Below are 16,483 nucleotides of genomic sequence, written 5' to 3'. Positions count from 1 at the left end.
TCATGATTCTTGAACCAAGTGTTAGCTATGATTAAGTTATGCTCTGTGCAAAATTCTACAAGGCGGCTTCCTCTTTCATTCCTTCCCCCCAGTCCATATTCACCTACTATGTTTCCTTCTCTCCCTTTTCCTACTGACGAATTCCAGTCACCCATGACTATTAAATTTTCGTCTCCCTTCACTACCTGAATAATTTCTTTTATCTCGTCATACATTTCATCTATTTCTTCATCATCTGCAGAGCTAGTTGGCATATAAACTTGTACTACTGTAGTAGGCATGGGCTTTGTGTCTATCTTGGCCACAATAATGCGTTCACTATGCTGTTTGTAGTAGGTAACCCGCACTCCTATTTTTTTATTCATTATTAAACCTACTCCTGCATTACCCCTATTTGATTTTGTATTTATAACCCTGTAATCACCTGACCAAAAGTCTTGTTCCTCCTGCCACCGAACTTCACTAATTCCCACTATATCTAACTTTAACCTATCCATCTCTCTTTTTAAATTTTCTAACCTACCTGCCCGATTAAGTGATCTGACATTCCACGCTCCGATCCGTAGAACGCCAGTTTTCTTCCTCCTGATAACGACGTCCTCTTGAGTAGTCCCCGCCCGGAGATCCGAATGGGGGACTATTTTACCTCCGGAATATTTTACCCAAGAGGACGCCATCATCATTTAATCATACAATAGAGCTGCATGTCCTCGGGAAAAATTACGGCTGTAGTTTCCCCTTGCTTTCAGCCGTTCGCAGTACCAGCACAGCAAGGCCGTTTTGGTTAATGTTACAAGGCCAGATCAGTCAATCATCCAGACTGTTGCCCCTGAAACTACTGAAAAGGCTGCTGCCCCTCTTCAGGAACCACATGTTTGTCTGGCCTCTCAACAGATACCCCTCCGTTGTGGTTGCACCTACGGTACGGCCATCTGTATCGCTGAGGCACGCAAGCCTCTCCACCAACGGCAAGGTCCATGGTTCATGGGGGGGAGAAGTAATATAAGAAATAAAATTTCTGGTTTCTGTTGATACTACTGAAGTAAACTTACGTGACACATCTGTCGAACATTCAACAACAAAATCTTAAGTTATTACATCTTTTGCTGATGCAGCATGTTGTTTCTTCTTGTCCAGTCCCTAATTTGCTTACTGATGCAGAATGAGATGGGATGGTTCTCATAAAATGACTACTAAACAGTCACCTGACCCCAAAAATTAAATACATTAAGAATAAACAAAAAATACAAAAGAAGAAGTATAAAGCTGCTCAGTACAAGAATATTTACTTGCCAAGTACAGCCATTTTCAATTAACAACTGAATTTCAGTTTCTTTTAAACCTATCTACCGTTGATGTCCACCTGAAAGACAAGTTAATATGAGGGGTGTTTGAATCAAACTGTATGAAACAATACTGCTAATTGAAGGCATTGTTCAAAAGTATTCACCAGAGGCCTGAGCATAACTATACCACAGACTCATAAGATGAAGGATTCCCTGTTCCCAGAATTCCTGTGGCTATGATTAGAGCCAGTCCTCCATTATTTCTTTCAGTTCGTTGTTCAAATTGAAGTGCTTCCCTCTGAGATGTTTTTGTAGTGGAAGAAACACATGGAAGTCACAGCGTAACATTTCCAGGCAGTAGGGCAGATGCTAAAGCTCCTAACACTTGAACTTGGCCATTATATACTGTGTGACATTGGACACACATGGATGTGCTTTACCATGGAGTAGAACTGCTCCCTTCTTGAGCAGCCCAGGCCATTTACTATTGATCGACTTGTGTAGGCTATGGAGTGTCTCATAATACACATCACTATTAATGGTTTTTCCATGCTTAAGGAATTCAACTAGTAGAAGACCTTGGATGTTGAAAATGATGCTGAGTATCACCTTGTCTACTGAGAGCACAGCTTTCAATTTTTTGGGGTGGGGTGATGACGCTTGCTTCAATTGCATACTGTCCCACTTTGTCTCTGGCTCGAAGTGAAGTCACCCGCTCTTGTCACTGGTGATAATCCACTCCAGGAAAGGGGGGTTTCATCATACCAGAACAGGTGTTGCAGTGTTAACCTCATGCACATTTCCTTTTGTGGTTCACTGAGCTTCTTCAGAACCTACTGCATGTGTACCTTCCAGTAACCCAACCTGTCATGCACAACTGTCCATATAGTTCCAACACTGGCCCTACCATCACTGCCAACATTTCCATTATGACCCGCCAATCGCTTCTCACGAGGTTGTTCACCTTGTCAATAAGGTTGGCCATGATTACCGTCTTTGCCTGTCCTTGTCTTAGTCATCACTCAAACACTCCTGGCCTCCACGAAAATGGCCATTCCACTTTCTCACTGACTTGTTGGAAATTTGATAACACCTTTCTGATCCTCAATCATTGCAATGTGAACACCATGAGATTCTCACATGCACTGCTACATCAAATAGACAGAACACACACTTGCCTGCTTCTCTCCTATGTCATATGCCCATGCATTTGCACTACCACACCGGACACTACATTCATATCTCTAGATATCTCACTACATTATCCCACAGTGGAGTATGCAGATTTCAACAGGTTTGGTTGTTATGACATTTCATACCTTTTAATTTGAACACTCCTTACACTATTATCATTACAAATATTATTATTACTTCACAATTGACTGAAGAAAGGTATGTATCTGATTATATGTAACAAACCATTTTTTCTTTATGACAGTGGCAACGTATCATGGAATAGATTTCTTGAGGTACCAAAGGAACTGGAGAGGCATTCGCATCCATGACCACTGAACTGCCACCCACATTTCAGGACGAAGTGTTGAATTTGGGCCCAATATGCATGCTTCTAACTAGGTGCTGTCCTAGATGTGCTACATCTCATTTGGATCAAGTGATATGAAGGGAAAATACCCTCTAACTTGTAATGTCCTTCAAACATGGTATGGGGAAAATGGGGTGTTATATTTCCTTGGCACAAGGGATTCACCACACCAAGAATTTTTAATGGCTTGTTCTTTGGCAATAGGGTGTACCAATGTATACATGATCCATCAGCCCAGGTAACCATTCTGCACTCCTGCTAATCTCTGTGTCATGAGGTATGCCATGAGCATAGGTATGAATTAGATGAGATACATTTTGTACCCTGCACTGAAGATGTAGATCTAGATAGAATGCCTGCTCACTTGTTGTCATCCTTAACATTTTGAAACATGAAAAGTCTTGTGCCTGCTTGACCTTGAGATGGCATGTCCCATATGTGGGACAACAATGAACTCGCCATGATCAAATGAACTGATGTTGCACTTATTCCTCACACAACATTTGTTACACACATGAACAATCAGATTAGATGATGAGTATATGCCACTAATCTCATTAATTCTGTTCACCATTAACTCTGACATTTTCAGCCTTCTTCTGCAGTACTGTAAGTGTCCAAAATCAGGACTTAAGGTTTCTTTTGGTAATCTGTTTCACTCCTATGTATAACTATGAAGGAGTGAAGCACATTTGTATTATATGAATGATCAAACTTCTGGAAACTTCTCTGTACCATCACATTGAACTTTATTTTATGTCAATCAATGCAGTTAAAAGTAATACTGAAATTCATGAATCTATGAATCTTCATTCTAATCACTGTTAGTCCCACATTAGGCTACTTATGACACCAGTAAAACTACTTTACTACTCAAAATTTTCCTGGACCAATGTTGTTGCTCTTCTTTGCACATTCACAAGAGCCAAACTAAAATATAATTAGAAATGGTTCAACAGGGAACTGTAATACTGTCGATACGTGTACTTCTCTCTTTCAAGAGAGCCCTCCGAAGGTCTTATTAGAAAGAGGGCAGTGATGCATTGCTTACTGTGTGCTTCAAATATGTAAATTCTGATAGCACATAGCTTCCAAAATTTTGCTCATGTGTTATTATGGGACTAAATGCTTACCAACTGCTGTACTGTTTTTTTTTTACCCATTTCTCTACTCTAGCAGTTGTAGTTTCTGAAGTAAGTGACCACAATGAACATTGTAAATTTCTTCTGTGAGGTACAAAGGCAAACTGACTAGTTCAGTAGTCTCATCTATTGCCTCTGCTTGAACCCAATGAGACTTTTTTCAGTTAAGGATGGAGTGATTAAAAGATTAGAGTAATTACTGCATTAACAGAAATCACTGTGATCAAGGAAACAGTGTAAGATACCAATGACACTGCACATGCTTTTTTCTTGTTAGAACTGAAATTAAATAAACACCATGTCAAAGAAAGGTACCCTCAATACAATGGATAGAATAAATGCTTTTGATTATGTGCAAATGATTAAAAGGGTGAACATCATGACTGAATACTTGGTTTCACTAAGTGAAGCCCTCGTTTTCAGCTGCATGTGGTTTTTTTCACTGATCTATTAACCATTAATGTCTTCCTCAATAGTTACATAAATGAAATCAAAGTAATGGCACACTAACCTACAGTTTTTACATAATGAAATCACTTTAGATCCTGTGTCTTTTAACTCATTCAAAGGCATCATCAAATGTCCTAGTGTCAAATGGCAGCAATATGACAGATTCCATTCTCACAAGGATGTATTTTGATATGTATGTCAATTCCAAGAATATCCTGTATGGTATGATGCACATCAAAGAAATTGGAATATTAAAATGAATATCAAGGTGTGGTTACATCTCGTCCATTCCAGAATTGTCACGATTACAAACTGATATTTTACAAGGTTTTAAGGCTAGATTTATAACTGACACTAATGATAAAGATAAAATTTGTAAAGTGTTTTAGGGGGAGACTTTGGACTCTGCAAGTAAAAATAATGATAATTTTGGAAGCTATGATAATTCTGGGAAGGGATTTCAACACATATATTTGGAAGACACAAAGTATTGTAGGAATCAAAATGGGATAAACATAGAGACTAGATATACAAAGAATGATAAAATTCTTTATGAAAGAAATTGAAAAGCTGATACGTTAATGAAGATACTTAGATGAGTTGACAAGCATTTCTTCTTTATAAGAAGTCTGCCTGAGAACATTCAGTAGAATCTAGAAGTGGAAAGCCAGGACACCAGTGATTCAGAATGTCATTAACTTTTTTTAAAAAATGTGACATAGAAGCCATTCATTTGTGTGAAGCACACTAATCGTACAGTACTGTCCAGTTTGTTCTCGAAGAGGGAAATGCTTATTGTTTGCTATAGTTGCAGTTTCACTGACCAGTTATGCCCCTGCAACTGGTTGTAATCTCATTACTGAGGCACCTCAGGACAAGGTTTTTGAGAGTTTTGTGTTTTGTTCTTCCTTACCAGACGCCAAACCTGATAGCCACATCAAATACTTTTATGAGCCCTGGGTGCCGCCGTGTTCCCAGATCATAGTCTCATGCCACATGGAAATCACTCAGCATACACTCGTTCACCAAGACTTATGAAAGATTGGCTCCTGCACAAAGGCAGCCCTCTTTCTTTGGCAATGATAACATGGGTGGTAATTCAGTGATCATGGATGAGGATGCTTCCCCAATACTTTTGGTATCTCATGGAATCCATATTTACATGAGCAGTATTTATGACATACAGCCATTCTCAATTAATAATTGAATTACAGTTTGTTTTATATCCCTCTATCATTGATGTCCACCTCAAAACAGGTTATTGTTATTGCTATTATTATTCTTACAACATATTATTGGTACACGCAGGCATGACTCAAGTAAAAGCACATATCTGTTGCGCAAGTTAAATCTACTGTTATTTGAACTACAAAAATGGTTGTTTTCTCAGTATTTTTGTGGTGTCACTGCAAGGCACCACACTGGCTAGCTTGTAGGCTTCAAATCAGCCACGGTCTGTCAGTACATATCGGACCCGTGAGTCGCCACTGTCGATGCTAGCAAACCGAGCGCCGCCACTCAGCTGGTCTTACGAGACAAGCTAGTGCACTGTCCAATTCTACAGCCGACTTTAATAGGAATGGTTCACTGGTTATAGCTTCAGAGATCTCAATTGCAGAGATGCTAGTTAGCATAGCCTTCATCTAAGTCAGTAGCTACGACCTAGCCAGGTGCCACATACAGTTTATGCATTGACAATTGATCTATATGTGTGAAGCAATCATAATTGTAAATAAGTATTCACAGTTCAGTCTATAACTGCACTTGTAAATATTATTGTACAAAGTCAAGATCGAAGTTCACCGCTGATGTTGAATTAAAGCTAAGTATTTAATTGTATTCCTGTCTACTAACTTTCTAATCACCTAAGATGTTCCAGATACATCCCGTCAAGTATAGTTCATTGATCCTCACATCAGCCTATGTGATCAACGCGTGCAATGGCCACACCTCGTGATCAGACTAAGAGTCAAATTGCATGATTCAGCTGGGTCACCCTTTTTCAATGAGGCCCATAGTTCCGCCTCATACACAACAATTTTACTTCTTCATATGAATTAAAACTGTACTTGAAAACTCTGAAATCTACAAAAACTATGGGATGGTAGTTTTTCCCATCAAAATAGCAGAGCTTCTTGATGATAAAGATTAAGTAAAATAACCTTTTGGCAAATATGACAAGAAATCACAGAATAAAATTACACTGAATGTGGGAATTTTTGTGCTGTTTCTATAGCTGTTTGATTGGTTCACCACTTGGAAATTTACTCCACTCTGCAGTGTGAAGGGCATAAACACAATTTTATCACTTGCCTCTATTTTCCATGAACAGTGACATAAATACGTATTAACACATCATTCAAATGGCTAAAAAAATCCATATCAAACACAATTGTATTGGCAGACCTTCAAAATAGTTATATCAATGAATTTGCCTCATCAGATATGCTATTCTGGTGCATTAAATTACTATAATCTTATTCTAAAAATCTTTGAGACCATTGTATACTTTAGAATATACCATTCAAATGACTTTTGCTAACATAAGTAGATAGGGCTTATTGAAGACAAACAAACCTTGTCTGAAACGATTTCCTTGTGACATAAGCATTACCATACTTCTTGAAGGTGCCAGAGTTAGAGAGGACATACATCCTGCATATATAATTTTATTACACTTTTTTTTGTCCAGGGCATAAAGTTTTACAATGTACTTTATACAGGGTGAACATTAATAAAACTGACAGACTGCAAGGATGGATTCCTGGCTGGAAAGCAAGTAAAAAAGGTCATATGAAAATGTGTCTGGAAATTTGTCGTCACGATAGATGGTGCTGATGAATGGAAGTTCCTCTGATCACATACCGTGTGATGCTTGTGTGTTGCAGACTGTGTGATTGACTCAGCATACTTCAAGCAGCAGAATGGTCCAGTATTCATGTTGGGAACAATCTGAGACGGTGTTTGTGTATGGCCAAGCAGGTGCAAATGGTCAAGAGGAAGTACAGATATACCCAAACAAGTACCCTCACAGACACCAACCACATCACACAACATTTCAATCTCTTTTTTCGTATTTGTGTGATCATGGGTCCTTTCAGACAGATGAATGTGAAGGGAGGCAGCGAACTGTGTGTACACCAGATTTGAAGCACCAGGTTTGACAGGATATTGAGATGAACCCTAGAACAAACTCTAGGCAAGTGACCCACCAACAGGGGGTAAGCCAAAGTATGATTATGTGTATCTTGCATGACAAACACTACTTTCCCTATCACCAGCAATGAGTGCAAGCATCATCAGCTGCATATTTCCCTCTACAGGATTTCTGTCATCAGTCCTCTTTACCGACAAACCATTCTGTTGCTTACAGTATTCTGCGTCAGTCACACAGCCTGCAAAACACAAGGAATACATGGCATGTCGTCACAGAATCTTTCATTCATCAGTGCCATCTACTGCAGCAACAATACATTTCCAGACACATGTTCATAGGACCTTTTTTCTTCCATTTCCAGGCAGGAATCCATCCCTGCAATTTGTTGGTTTTATTAAAGCTCACCCTGTATAAACGTACAGTAATTACTCTAGTTGCTTATTCTATAACACAATTAATATTACATGTCATATACTGCCAGTCTATACATAGAAATGAGAAAGATAAACAAATGCAACAAAGGGAAATATTGCTTATGCATGTTTTTCATTTACAAATTCTAATGTTCATTGCAAGATACTGAAATACATCTTCATCAAACCAATATTTCTGATCAGTACATTAATTAGGTTAAGTAACTGTTCATGTAATAATTTGTTAACATTGAGTTAAAAGACATGTAAAGATGTGTACTAATTAACAAGCTCTTTACAGTTTGGAAATACAGGTCACTTAAGAAGGAAAGCAATTTTTGTGCTGAATATTGTAAACTTTTGATTACAAATGTAAAGATTAACATTATTTGGCTACAGAAACAAACCTGCTGTCTCCAAAGCTGGCCATTCTCCTCACATTCCCGAGGAGGTAGTATGGCATTAAGTATTTCTTCTGTTTCCTTAACACTTTGAGCGCTCTGTGCTACAGCTGACTTTGCTCTTCCTGCAGGCTGTGTAGGTGACAGAATGCCAGATGCAGACTTTCCTTCCCATGCCTGAAAAAAAAAATTGTTTCATTGCAGATATAACAGAGTTACATAGAGCTCCATTTTCATCATGTGGATCAGTACTGTGTGTACCGTCTATTTGTGTTGCAAAATGTGTATTTGCTTGTCACTGATATAGGTGAATATTCAGTCAGCTAACAAGCAGAGTTCATGACTTTAACTTACATAATTTTTATGATTTACCAAACAAAAGCACTGGCAGGTCGATAGACACACAAACAAACACAAACATACACACAAAATTCAAGCTTTCGCAACAAACAGCTGCTTCATCAGGAAAGAGGGAAGGAGAGGGAAAAACGAAAGGATGTGGGTTTTAAGGGAGAGGGTAAGGAGTCATTCCAATCCTGGGAGCGGAAAGACTTACCTTAGGGGGAAAAAAGGACAGGTATACACTCGTGCACACACACACATATCCATCCGCACATACACAGACACAAGCAGACATTTGTAAAGGCAAAGAGTTTGGGCAGAGCTGTCAGTCGAGGTGGAAGTAAAGAGGCAAAGATGTTGTTGAAAGACAGGTGAGGTATGAGTGGCGGCAACTTGAAATTAGCGGAGGTTGAGGCCTGGTGGGTAACGGGAAGGGAAGATATACTGAAGGGCAAGTTCCCATCTCTGGATTTCTGACAGGTTGGTGTTAGTGGGAAGTATCCAGATAACCTGGACAGTGTAACACTGTGCCAAGATCTGCTGGCCGTGCACCAAGGCATGTTTAGCCACAGGGTGATCCTCATTGCCAACAAACACTGTCTGCCTGTGTCCATTCATGCGAATGGACAGTTTGTTATTATTATTACATTAATGTGTGAAAATATATATATATAAAACAAAAATGCTTTTAACTTACCAAACGAGAAAGTGATGGTATGTTGATAGACACAATGAAAAACACACAAATACGCACACAAATTTCAAACTTCCATTACCCAAGGTTGGTTCATCAGGAAAGAGGGAAGGAGAGGGAAAGACAAAAGGATGTGGGTTTTAAGGGAGAGGGTAAGGAGTCATTCCAATCCCAGGAGTGGAAAGACTTACCTAAGGTATCTGTGTGTTTTTCATTTTCATTTTTTTCATTGTGTCTAACAACATACCATCGTTTTCTCGTTCTTGCACACATGGATGTGTGTGCGCGCGCGCACACACACACACACACACACACACACACACACACACACACACACATTTTGCTGCTCTAGGCATGTACACACATCCTGCTATGCTGTTCCCCAGGTGTTGTGGATGTGTATATGCATGCCACTTGGATTTTCCTACAGTACTATGGACATATGAATGCATCCTGAACCACTGACCTCTCACTGCCACATATGTATTACTTCCTTGTCTCACTGAATAAAAAGGTTTTGAGTATTTTTCATACAATATATGAGCTTCACTGCATGTTATCATTTGCAAAAAAACCTTGTTTTGATATATTGAAATACTTGAAATATGATGGCTGTTATGACCACATGATTCGTAATGCGCAAGGACATGAATGGCCGCATCATGTGCTGCAGTCCTTTGGATGTAAGATCCCATAACTTGAGAGTGAAATGAAATATCCTTCTGCTCTCAACTGTAAATAAAATTTCAGTATCTTATCTGTATTTCATTCACAGCCATGTATGAAGTAAAATCAACCACGTGCAAAGTTTACGTAATGCACTTTTACCTCAGTGAACCCTTAAAAAGTTTGTACAATGTTTTACTTAATTTGATGCAGCACAGTATGTATGAGGGATAAGAAAAGAAATTCAGTAATTTATTGGGTGAAGACATTAGACTGTACGATGCGCAAAAACCAATTTTTTCACCTAACGGTTTTTAAAAATCAGATTATAATTATTTCATATCGGCCATGAAGGTGTCTCTCAGCACAGGCACCAGAATTGGGCAAGCATTACAGCGATAGCAACAGCCGCATCAGCACAGAATCCAAAGAGGATGTCTGAAGCAGCAAATGGGTTAAAAGATTACTTTCTGAATTCAGTAAGCAAACTGAGGTATACAATTAACCCAACAGATAAATGTGCTAGAGATCTGCTTGGTGCTGAGCTCCATATGGAATGTAGTTTCCATTGGATACTGTCACTCTCACAGATGTGATTAAAGCTGTTTCTAAGCTCCCCAACTCTATGTAGTGGCTCATGGTGGTTCAACAGGCTACTGGCCTCACTGTAGGTTGGGAAGATGATGCAGGAATGTCTGCCAAGGCAGCAGGTATGTAGAACCTGATATTGGGTCATTATGGATTCATACAGGCATTGAGAAACAACAATATGTTTATTGATAAGCATTCAAATAACAGCTGAAAGTGCTGCCTTGTTGCAGTCAGCGTCCAGTGGCATGGGCTAGCCAAGGATGGTGGTCCAGAATGTGATTTTTCACTCTGCACTGGAGTGTGTGCTGATATAAAACTTCCTGACAGATTAAAAGTGTGTGCCAGACCGAGACTCGAACTCAGGACCTTTGCCTTCTGTGGGCAAGTGCTCTACCAACTGAGTTACCCAAGCATGACTCACAACCTGTCTTCACAGCGTCAGTTCTGCCAGTACCTCATCTCCTACCTTCCAAACTTCACAGAAGCTCTTCTACGAACTTTGCAGACCTAGCACTCCTGGAAGAAAGGATATTGCGGAGACATTGCTTCGCCACAGCCTGTAGGAGATGAGGTACTGGCAGAACTGAAGCTGTGAAGATTGGTCGTGAGTCGTGGTTGGGTAGCTCAGTTGGTAGAGCACTTGCCCGCGAAAGGCAAAGGTCCCAATATCGAGTCTCAACCTGGCACACATTTTAAATCTGTCAGGAAGTTTCATATCAGCACACACTACACTGCAAAGTGAAAATCTCATTCTGGAAACATCCCCCAGGCTGTGGCTAAGCCATGTCTCTGCAATCTTTCCTCCAGGAGCGCTAGTTCTGCAAGGTTCGCAGAAGAGCTTCTGTGAAGTCTGGAAGGTAGGAGACGAGGTACTGGCAGAACTGAAGCTGTGAAGATGGGTCATGAGTCGTGCTTGGGTAGGTCAGTTGGTAGAGCACTTGCCCACGAAAGGCAAAGGTCTCGAGTTCGAGTCTCAGTCTGGCACACAGTTTTAATCTGTCATGAAGTTTCAAGGACAGTGGTGCTTGCTTAGCTCAGCACATGGCAGCAGGAGCCAGCCAGGGCACAGAATCGCCAAGCCAGAGAGGCAAACTATGAGGTACAGCCCAAATAAGCTCCTCAGTAGGCATGTAGAGCTGCATCAGGCGAGACAGGTGACAGGCACACTGGAGCAGCAAATTCTTAAGTAATCCAGTTACACTGTTATGGTGCAAATGTATGTCCAGCTAATAGCCTGTGGTGGGCCCAGTGCAGGAGGCATGGATGCAAACTAGACCTCCAGGTAGAATGCAGCATCTGCGGCTCACTGGTTAAAATGAATCTAGCCTGTCGGAACTTCTGCTCAAGTAATGAAATGTTCGATATCATTTAAATTTTAGCCATATTTGGTTGACCTTATTACACAAATTATTTATTTCTTATCTGTGAAAGGTTATAAAGTTTCTTAAATGTGAAATACAATTTTTCCATGAATATATCTTTCTACTTGTATTTCAATATATTATCTTTCACCATAAAAATTAGTAGTCACTATTTTAAATGTGTATGATCTGAAATGAAGTTTACGTTAGGTCCAATAATGTGTATTTTTCAATGTTATCTTTAAGAATTTATAATGTCATTAATTTTACTATCAATAAAGAAATCAAATTCATAAAATAAAAGAAGATTATATTTCTCATATTGTCAAAATTTGCAACCTTTGTCATTAATCATTAGGCCTATAAATCTTCACTTAAATAATTATTTACAGAAGACAAAATATAAGCTAAAACCGACACACAATTTCAATTACAAGTTATGTTAATACTAATTTGAACTATCTCCTGTTCTAGAAGGTACTGGGAGCTTAATTCATAATAGAAAGAGTGGGATGTGCCTTTTTAGAGTTTGATACACATTGCTCTCAGCTTATGACCAGACAGTCAGACAGCATTAGACAGGGTTAGACAGTTTCAAGTGGTTGTTACATGGCATCAGATTGTTTAGCATGGTAGAGCTTTTTCAGATTACTATATTCTTTGTATGGTGGAAACCAGTTCTGTGATGTATTTTTCAAGAAGTATTTATTACGATGTAATCAATAGTCACATTTCAAGCAAGTATCAATAAAAGAATGTGGACAACAGGAACATAATGTTTTAGTTTCTGTCACTGAGATAAACCCAGGACCAAATATTTTTATAGGTTACAACAACACAAAGGAAGAAGCCTTGACACTGAGATCACCATTGTGAGACAAGTAAAACTTTTTCAATTATGATGACAATTTCCTTATAAAGTATTCTATATGTTGTCAAAATGAAAAAAACTGATTACAATGTAAGCGTGAACTTTAATGTCCACCAAAATACATAAAATAAATAAGGGAAATGCATCAGGTGAAGTGTGTGGTAGCACAGTGCATGAATGCAGGGCGAGCAGTGGCTCGGCAGTAAGTCAGGTGCAAAGGGGGTTGCCTGAGCACAGACTGTGAACCATGGACTCCCTGGTAGGTGCCCTGAAATCAGATGAAGTCAGCCACAAGTTGGCAGCTGGAAGGCACCAGTTCAGCACACATCATATCAGGACTAGATGCAGCCCATAGACCCACAGCTAGTGGAGGCAGCATCTAGCAGTAGTTATGCAAGATGACCCATATCAAGTGAGTGACTGGTGTGAAGTACTTCTCAGAGCTGAATGTGCACAATGACATGTATCACATAGCTGGGGTTGATGTTATTTACATTTTGTGGTGATAATTACTGCTATATTTTTGCATGTGCTGAAGCATTTGCTCTACGTTAATACGTCCTTCTGCACAGCTATTAACTCATCCAGATAGTTAAGGAGGTTCAGTTCTACGGTACTGTTTAGGAAAATTGAGTTCTGAGCAGGTAGCATGCCTAAAGGCTTGTTAGGCCACTTTAGTAAAGTGTATGTTATGTTTGAAATTGTGGCTCCTGTTTGTGGTAGCAGGAAAGTGGAAAGTTGGCCTTGAAATATCAAAAATCATACTATTTACCAATATGTTGCTACCTTGCAGCTCCAACCATTATGTATTCTTAGGTAGCCTCTGTCTGTACCAGTTCATGACAGCCGCTATTGGATCATATAAGCATATATTCCGAGTGGACCCTCTTTGTGGAAATAGGGTTGCAGTGCGAGGATATCAGGTGGGCATCCTTCCACTTCTGTCTCTCCATGGGGTAACTGTGCCTTACAAGCTACTGTGGCAGTCTGAATCATTTGGGATGGCATTGCACAAAACCATTCACTTCCACAATCTTCACAATGTGACTAATGACAGTCTCTTTGAGTGTGGCCTGAACATTTACAACAATAGCAGTTCACATCTGATTTCTCCTATCACAGTCTCTTTACCACATCTATTTTCTCCTAAGCCATCACTATGCCTATGGCTTCAGCCAAGTCCTTTGGAAACTATTGTGCATCTTTCTGGATGCTTAATGTGACAGCCCCCACAGAAATGAGTATAGCACCCTCTGATCCACTTCCAGCAGGATGACATTATTTGTTTCATCACTATCTGTCAGCAGGTATGTATTAACATTAATTTTTCATATTCTATCTACAAAGCTCTCAACAGATTCACTTTGCTTCTGCAACACCCACTTAACTGTTTGTGATAGTATCAAAAGCTATTCTGTCTCCTGTATTGCTCTCCTTAGTTCATCGAACAGCTGAGCATTCTTCGCTCCTTGAGTAACATAAAATAACACTTCTGAATTGAAGATTTAGGATATCACTAGTGATGTGCATGAAATTCAGGTTTGAGTCTCAGTATGGTAAAAATTTTCATATGTCACTGCTGGACAGTAGATCTATACTTAATAGAGCTGATGTCATGTAATTCATAGTGAACAAATAAACTGTGAAGTATTTTGTAAAGCTCTGGATTGTCAAGAGTGTCTGCTCTTCCAGACATGCAGGCAAGTACATAACATAAGTTTTCATACCTCCTGTCAAACATAAATTGGTCATTTGCAGCAACTGTTTGTCCAAGATTACAGCTTTGCAGCTGTCAGCAGATTATCTCCAAATACCGAAATACCCTCTTCTTTCTTGCCTGAAACTGATCAACTAGGCTATTGCTAATTGAATCTGAGGTGGAAGTAACTAAAATGGATGAGACTTTGTGCTCTCTCACAACTTGTAACTGCCTACACTGGTCTTCATTGCAGCGTACCATGTGGTACTTCAGCCAATAGCACCTTTCTACTGTGTATGTCTGTACTGGACACTTCAGAATGCACATACAACAATTAGTATTGATTTTCATGTTAGTTTAGGTATAGTGAGCTTATGTAGCCACTACAGGGTTAATTATGGGTAGCATAAGACAAACATGACAACTATCACATTAATAAGTGATAGTGAAGGTCTTCTGCACTTATAAAGTTTCTAGGAAGTCACAATCAGAAAGAGTAAGCCAATGTGGCACCCACCCCTGCATTACCAGCTGCCACTGTAAGTAATGGCTAGAGTACATGGCATGGCACAGAGACAGAGAACATGTAATGGTGATGATGCAAAGTTGTTGTGTCCACGACTATGTTTTACGCTCAAAAATTATGAGATTTCTGGAGGAAAACCAGTTTCTCTCAAAGAATCAGCACAGACTAAGGAAATACCACTCATGTACAACACTGCTTCCTTTATTCATACATGACATTTTGCACACAACCAATACAGGTGAAAAGGTAGATTCCATCTTCTTCGATTTTCAAAAAACATTTGACCCCAAATCGCATTAGTTACTACTAGCACAGATTCAGCTGTATGGATTGTAATATACATCACTGGCTCAACGAATATTTGACTGTAGGATAGCAAACATACCACAGAAATGAAAGTAACATCAGGTGTGTCCCATGGAAGCATAGTAGGACCTCTAATGTTCTGGATACACATAAACAATTTATCACATAGTTACTCAATGATGACATTATAGTCTACTGAAATGACAGTGATGGAAGTCACAGAAGAAGAATCCCAGTTAATTTAAACAAAAGTGTGAATGACAAGTTTTGAGTAGTATTATTACAGAAAATATTGCTCAGCAGTCAACAAGAATATGTATTTAAGACTATTAGGTGCTTTCCAGTGGAGCATATGGTATCTACAGTAACAACAGAAAAACAGCAGTAGAAATGTTTTAAAAAAATACTTTTGTGACCTGAACTATACCAGTGTAATTGTTCTTAATGTATCTAAACAAAATGATCTTTGTAACTGTAGATCAAGTATCAATAAAGAAATTACTAAATTTAATAGTGACTTGGAATGAATTTGTGGAAAATATCGATAAAGAAAATTACTAAATTTAATAGTGACTTGGAATGAATCTGTGGAAAACACAAGAATATAATACTTTTAGATTTAAGAAGCCTAAACATGGACTGCCAAGCAACACATTGCCTCCATCTTAATTGTAGAGGCAAAAAACAAACAACATTACATCTACATGGTTGCATGAAGAACCTCATAAAGGAACAACATTCAAAACCTGTGACACCACTGCCATATAATAAATTTGATTGCCAGGAAATCTAAAGAAAGGGACCACCTTACCATTGAGATGGTTCACATCTGATACAGTGCTGAGTGCAAAGGAAATTCATTTAGGTCTACAGAAATTAGAACATTCAAGTACACTCTATAATCCTGAAAACCAGGAAGTATCCCCATAAAATTCAACTTGCAGTGAGAAAGACTTGATACTCCTGCGTATTTATGCACCTCTTATTCTTCCATATGAACATGCCTCAGAAGGCCCAATAGTACCGAATGACCAC

At 39.1% G+C, this 16,483-nt stretch overlaps 1 protein-coding gene across 1 annotated transcript in view; it reads right to left on the bottom strand.

Annotated features, from left to right (window-relative positions):
- The window catches only part of LOC126185438 (33 kDa inner dynein arm light chain, axonemal), a 58,348-nt gene that overhangs the window by 18,350 nt on the left and 23,515 nt on the right, over positions 1 to 16,483 (bottom strand). Inside the window, exon 2 of the mRNA XM_049928130.1 lies at positions 8,399 to 8,569. Within this exon, the coding sequence (XP_049784087.1) occupies positions 8,399 to 8,569 (171 nt within the window). The remainder of the gene's footprint in view (positions 1 to 8,398; positions 8,570 to 16,483) is intronic.

Source organism: Schistocerca cancellata, chromosome 1 (assembly GCF_023864275.1).
Source record: "Schistocerca cancellata isolate TAMUIC-IGC-003103 chromosome 1, iqSchCanc2.1, whole genome shotgun sequence".
NCBI lineage: Eukaryota > Metazoa > Arthropoda > Insecta > Orthoptera > Acrididae > Schistocerca > Schistocerca cancellata.
Note: the sequence above shows the minus strand (reverse complement) of the source record. Positions and strands in the feature narration are given on the sequence as shown.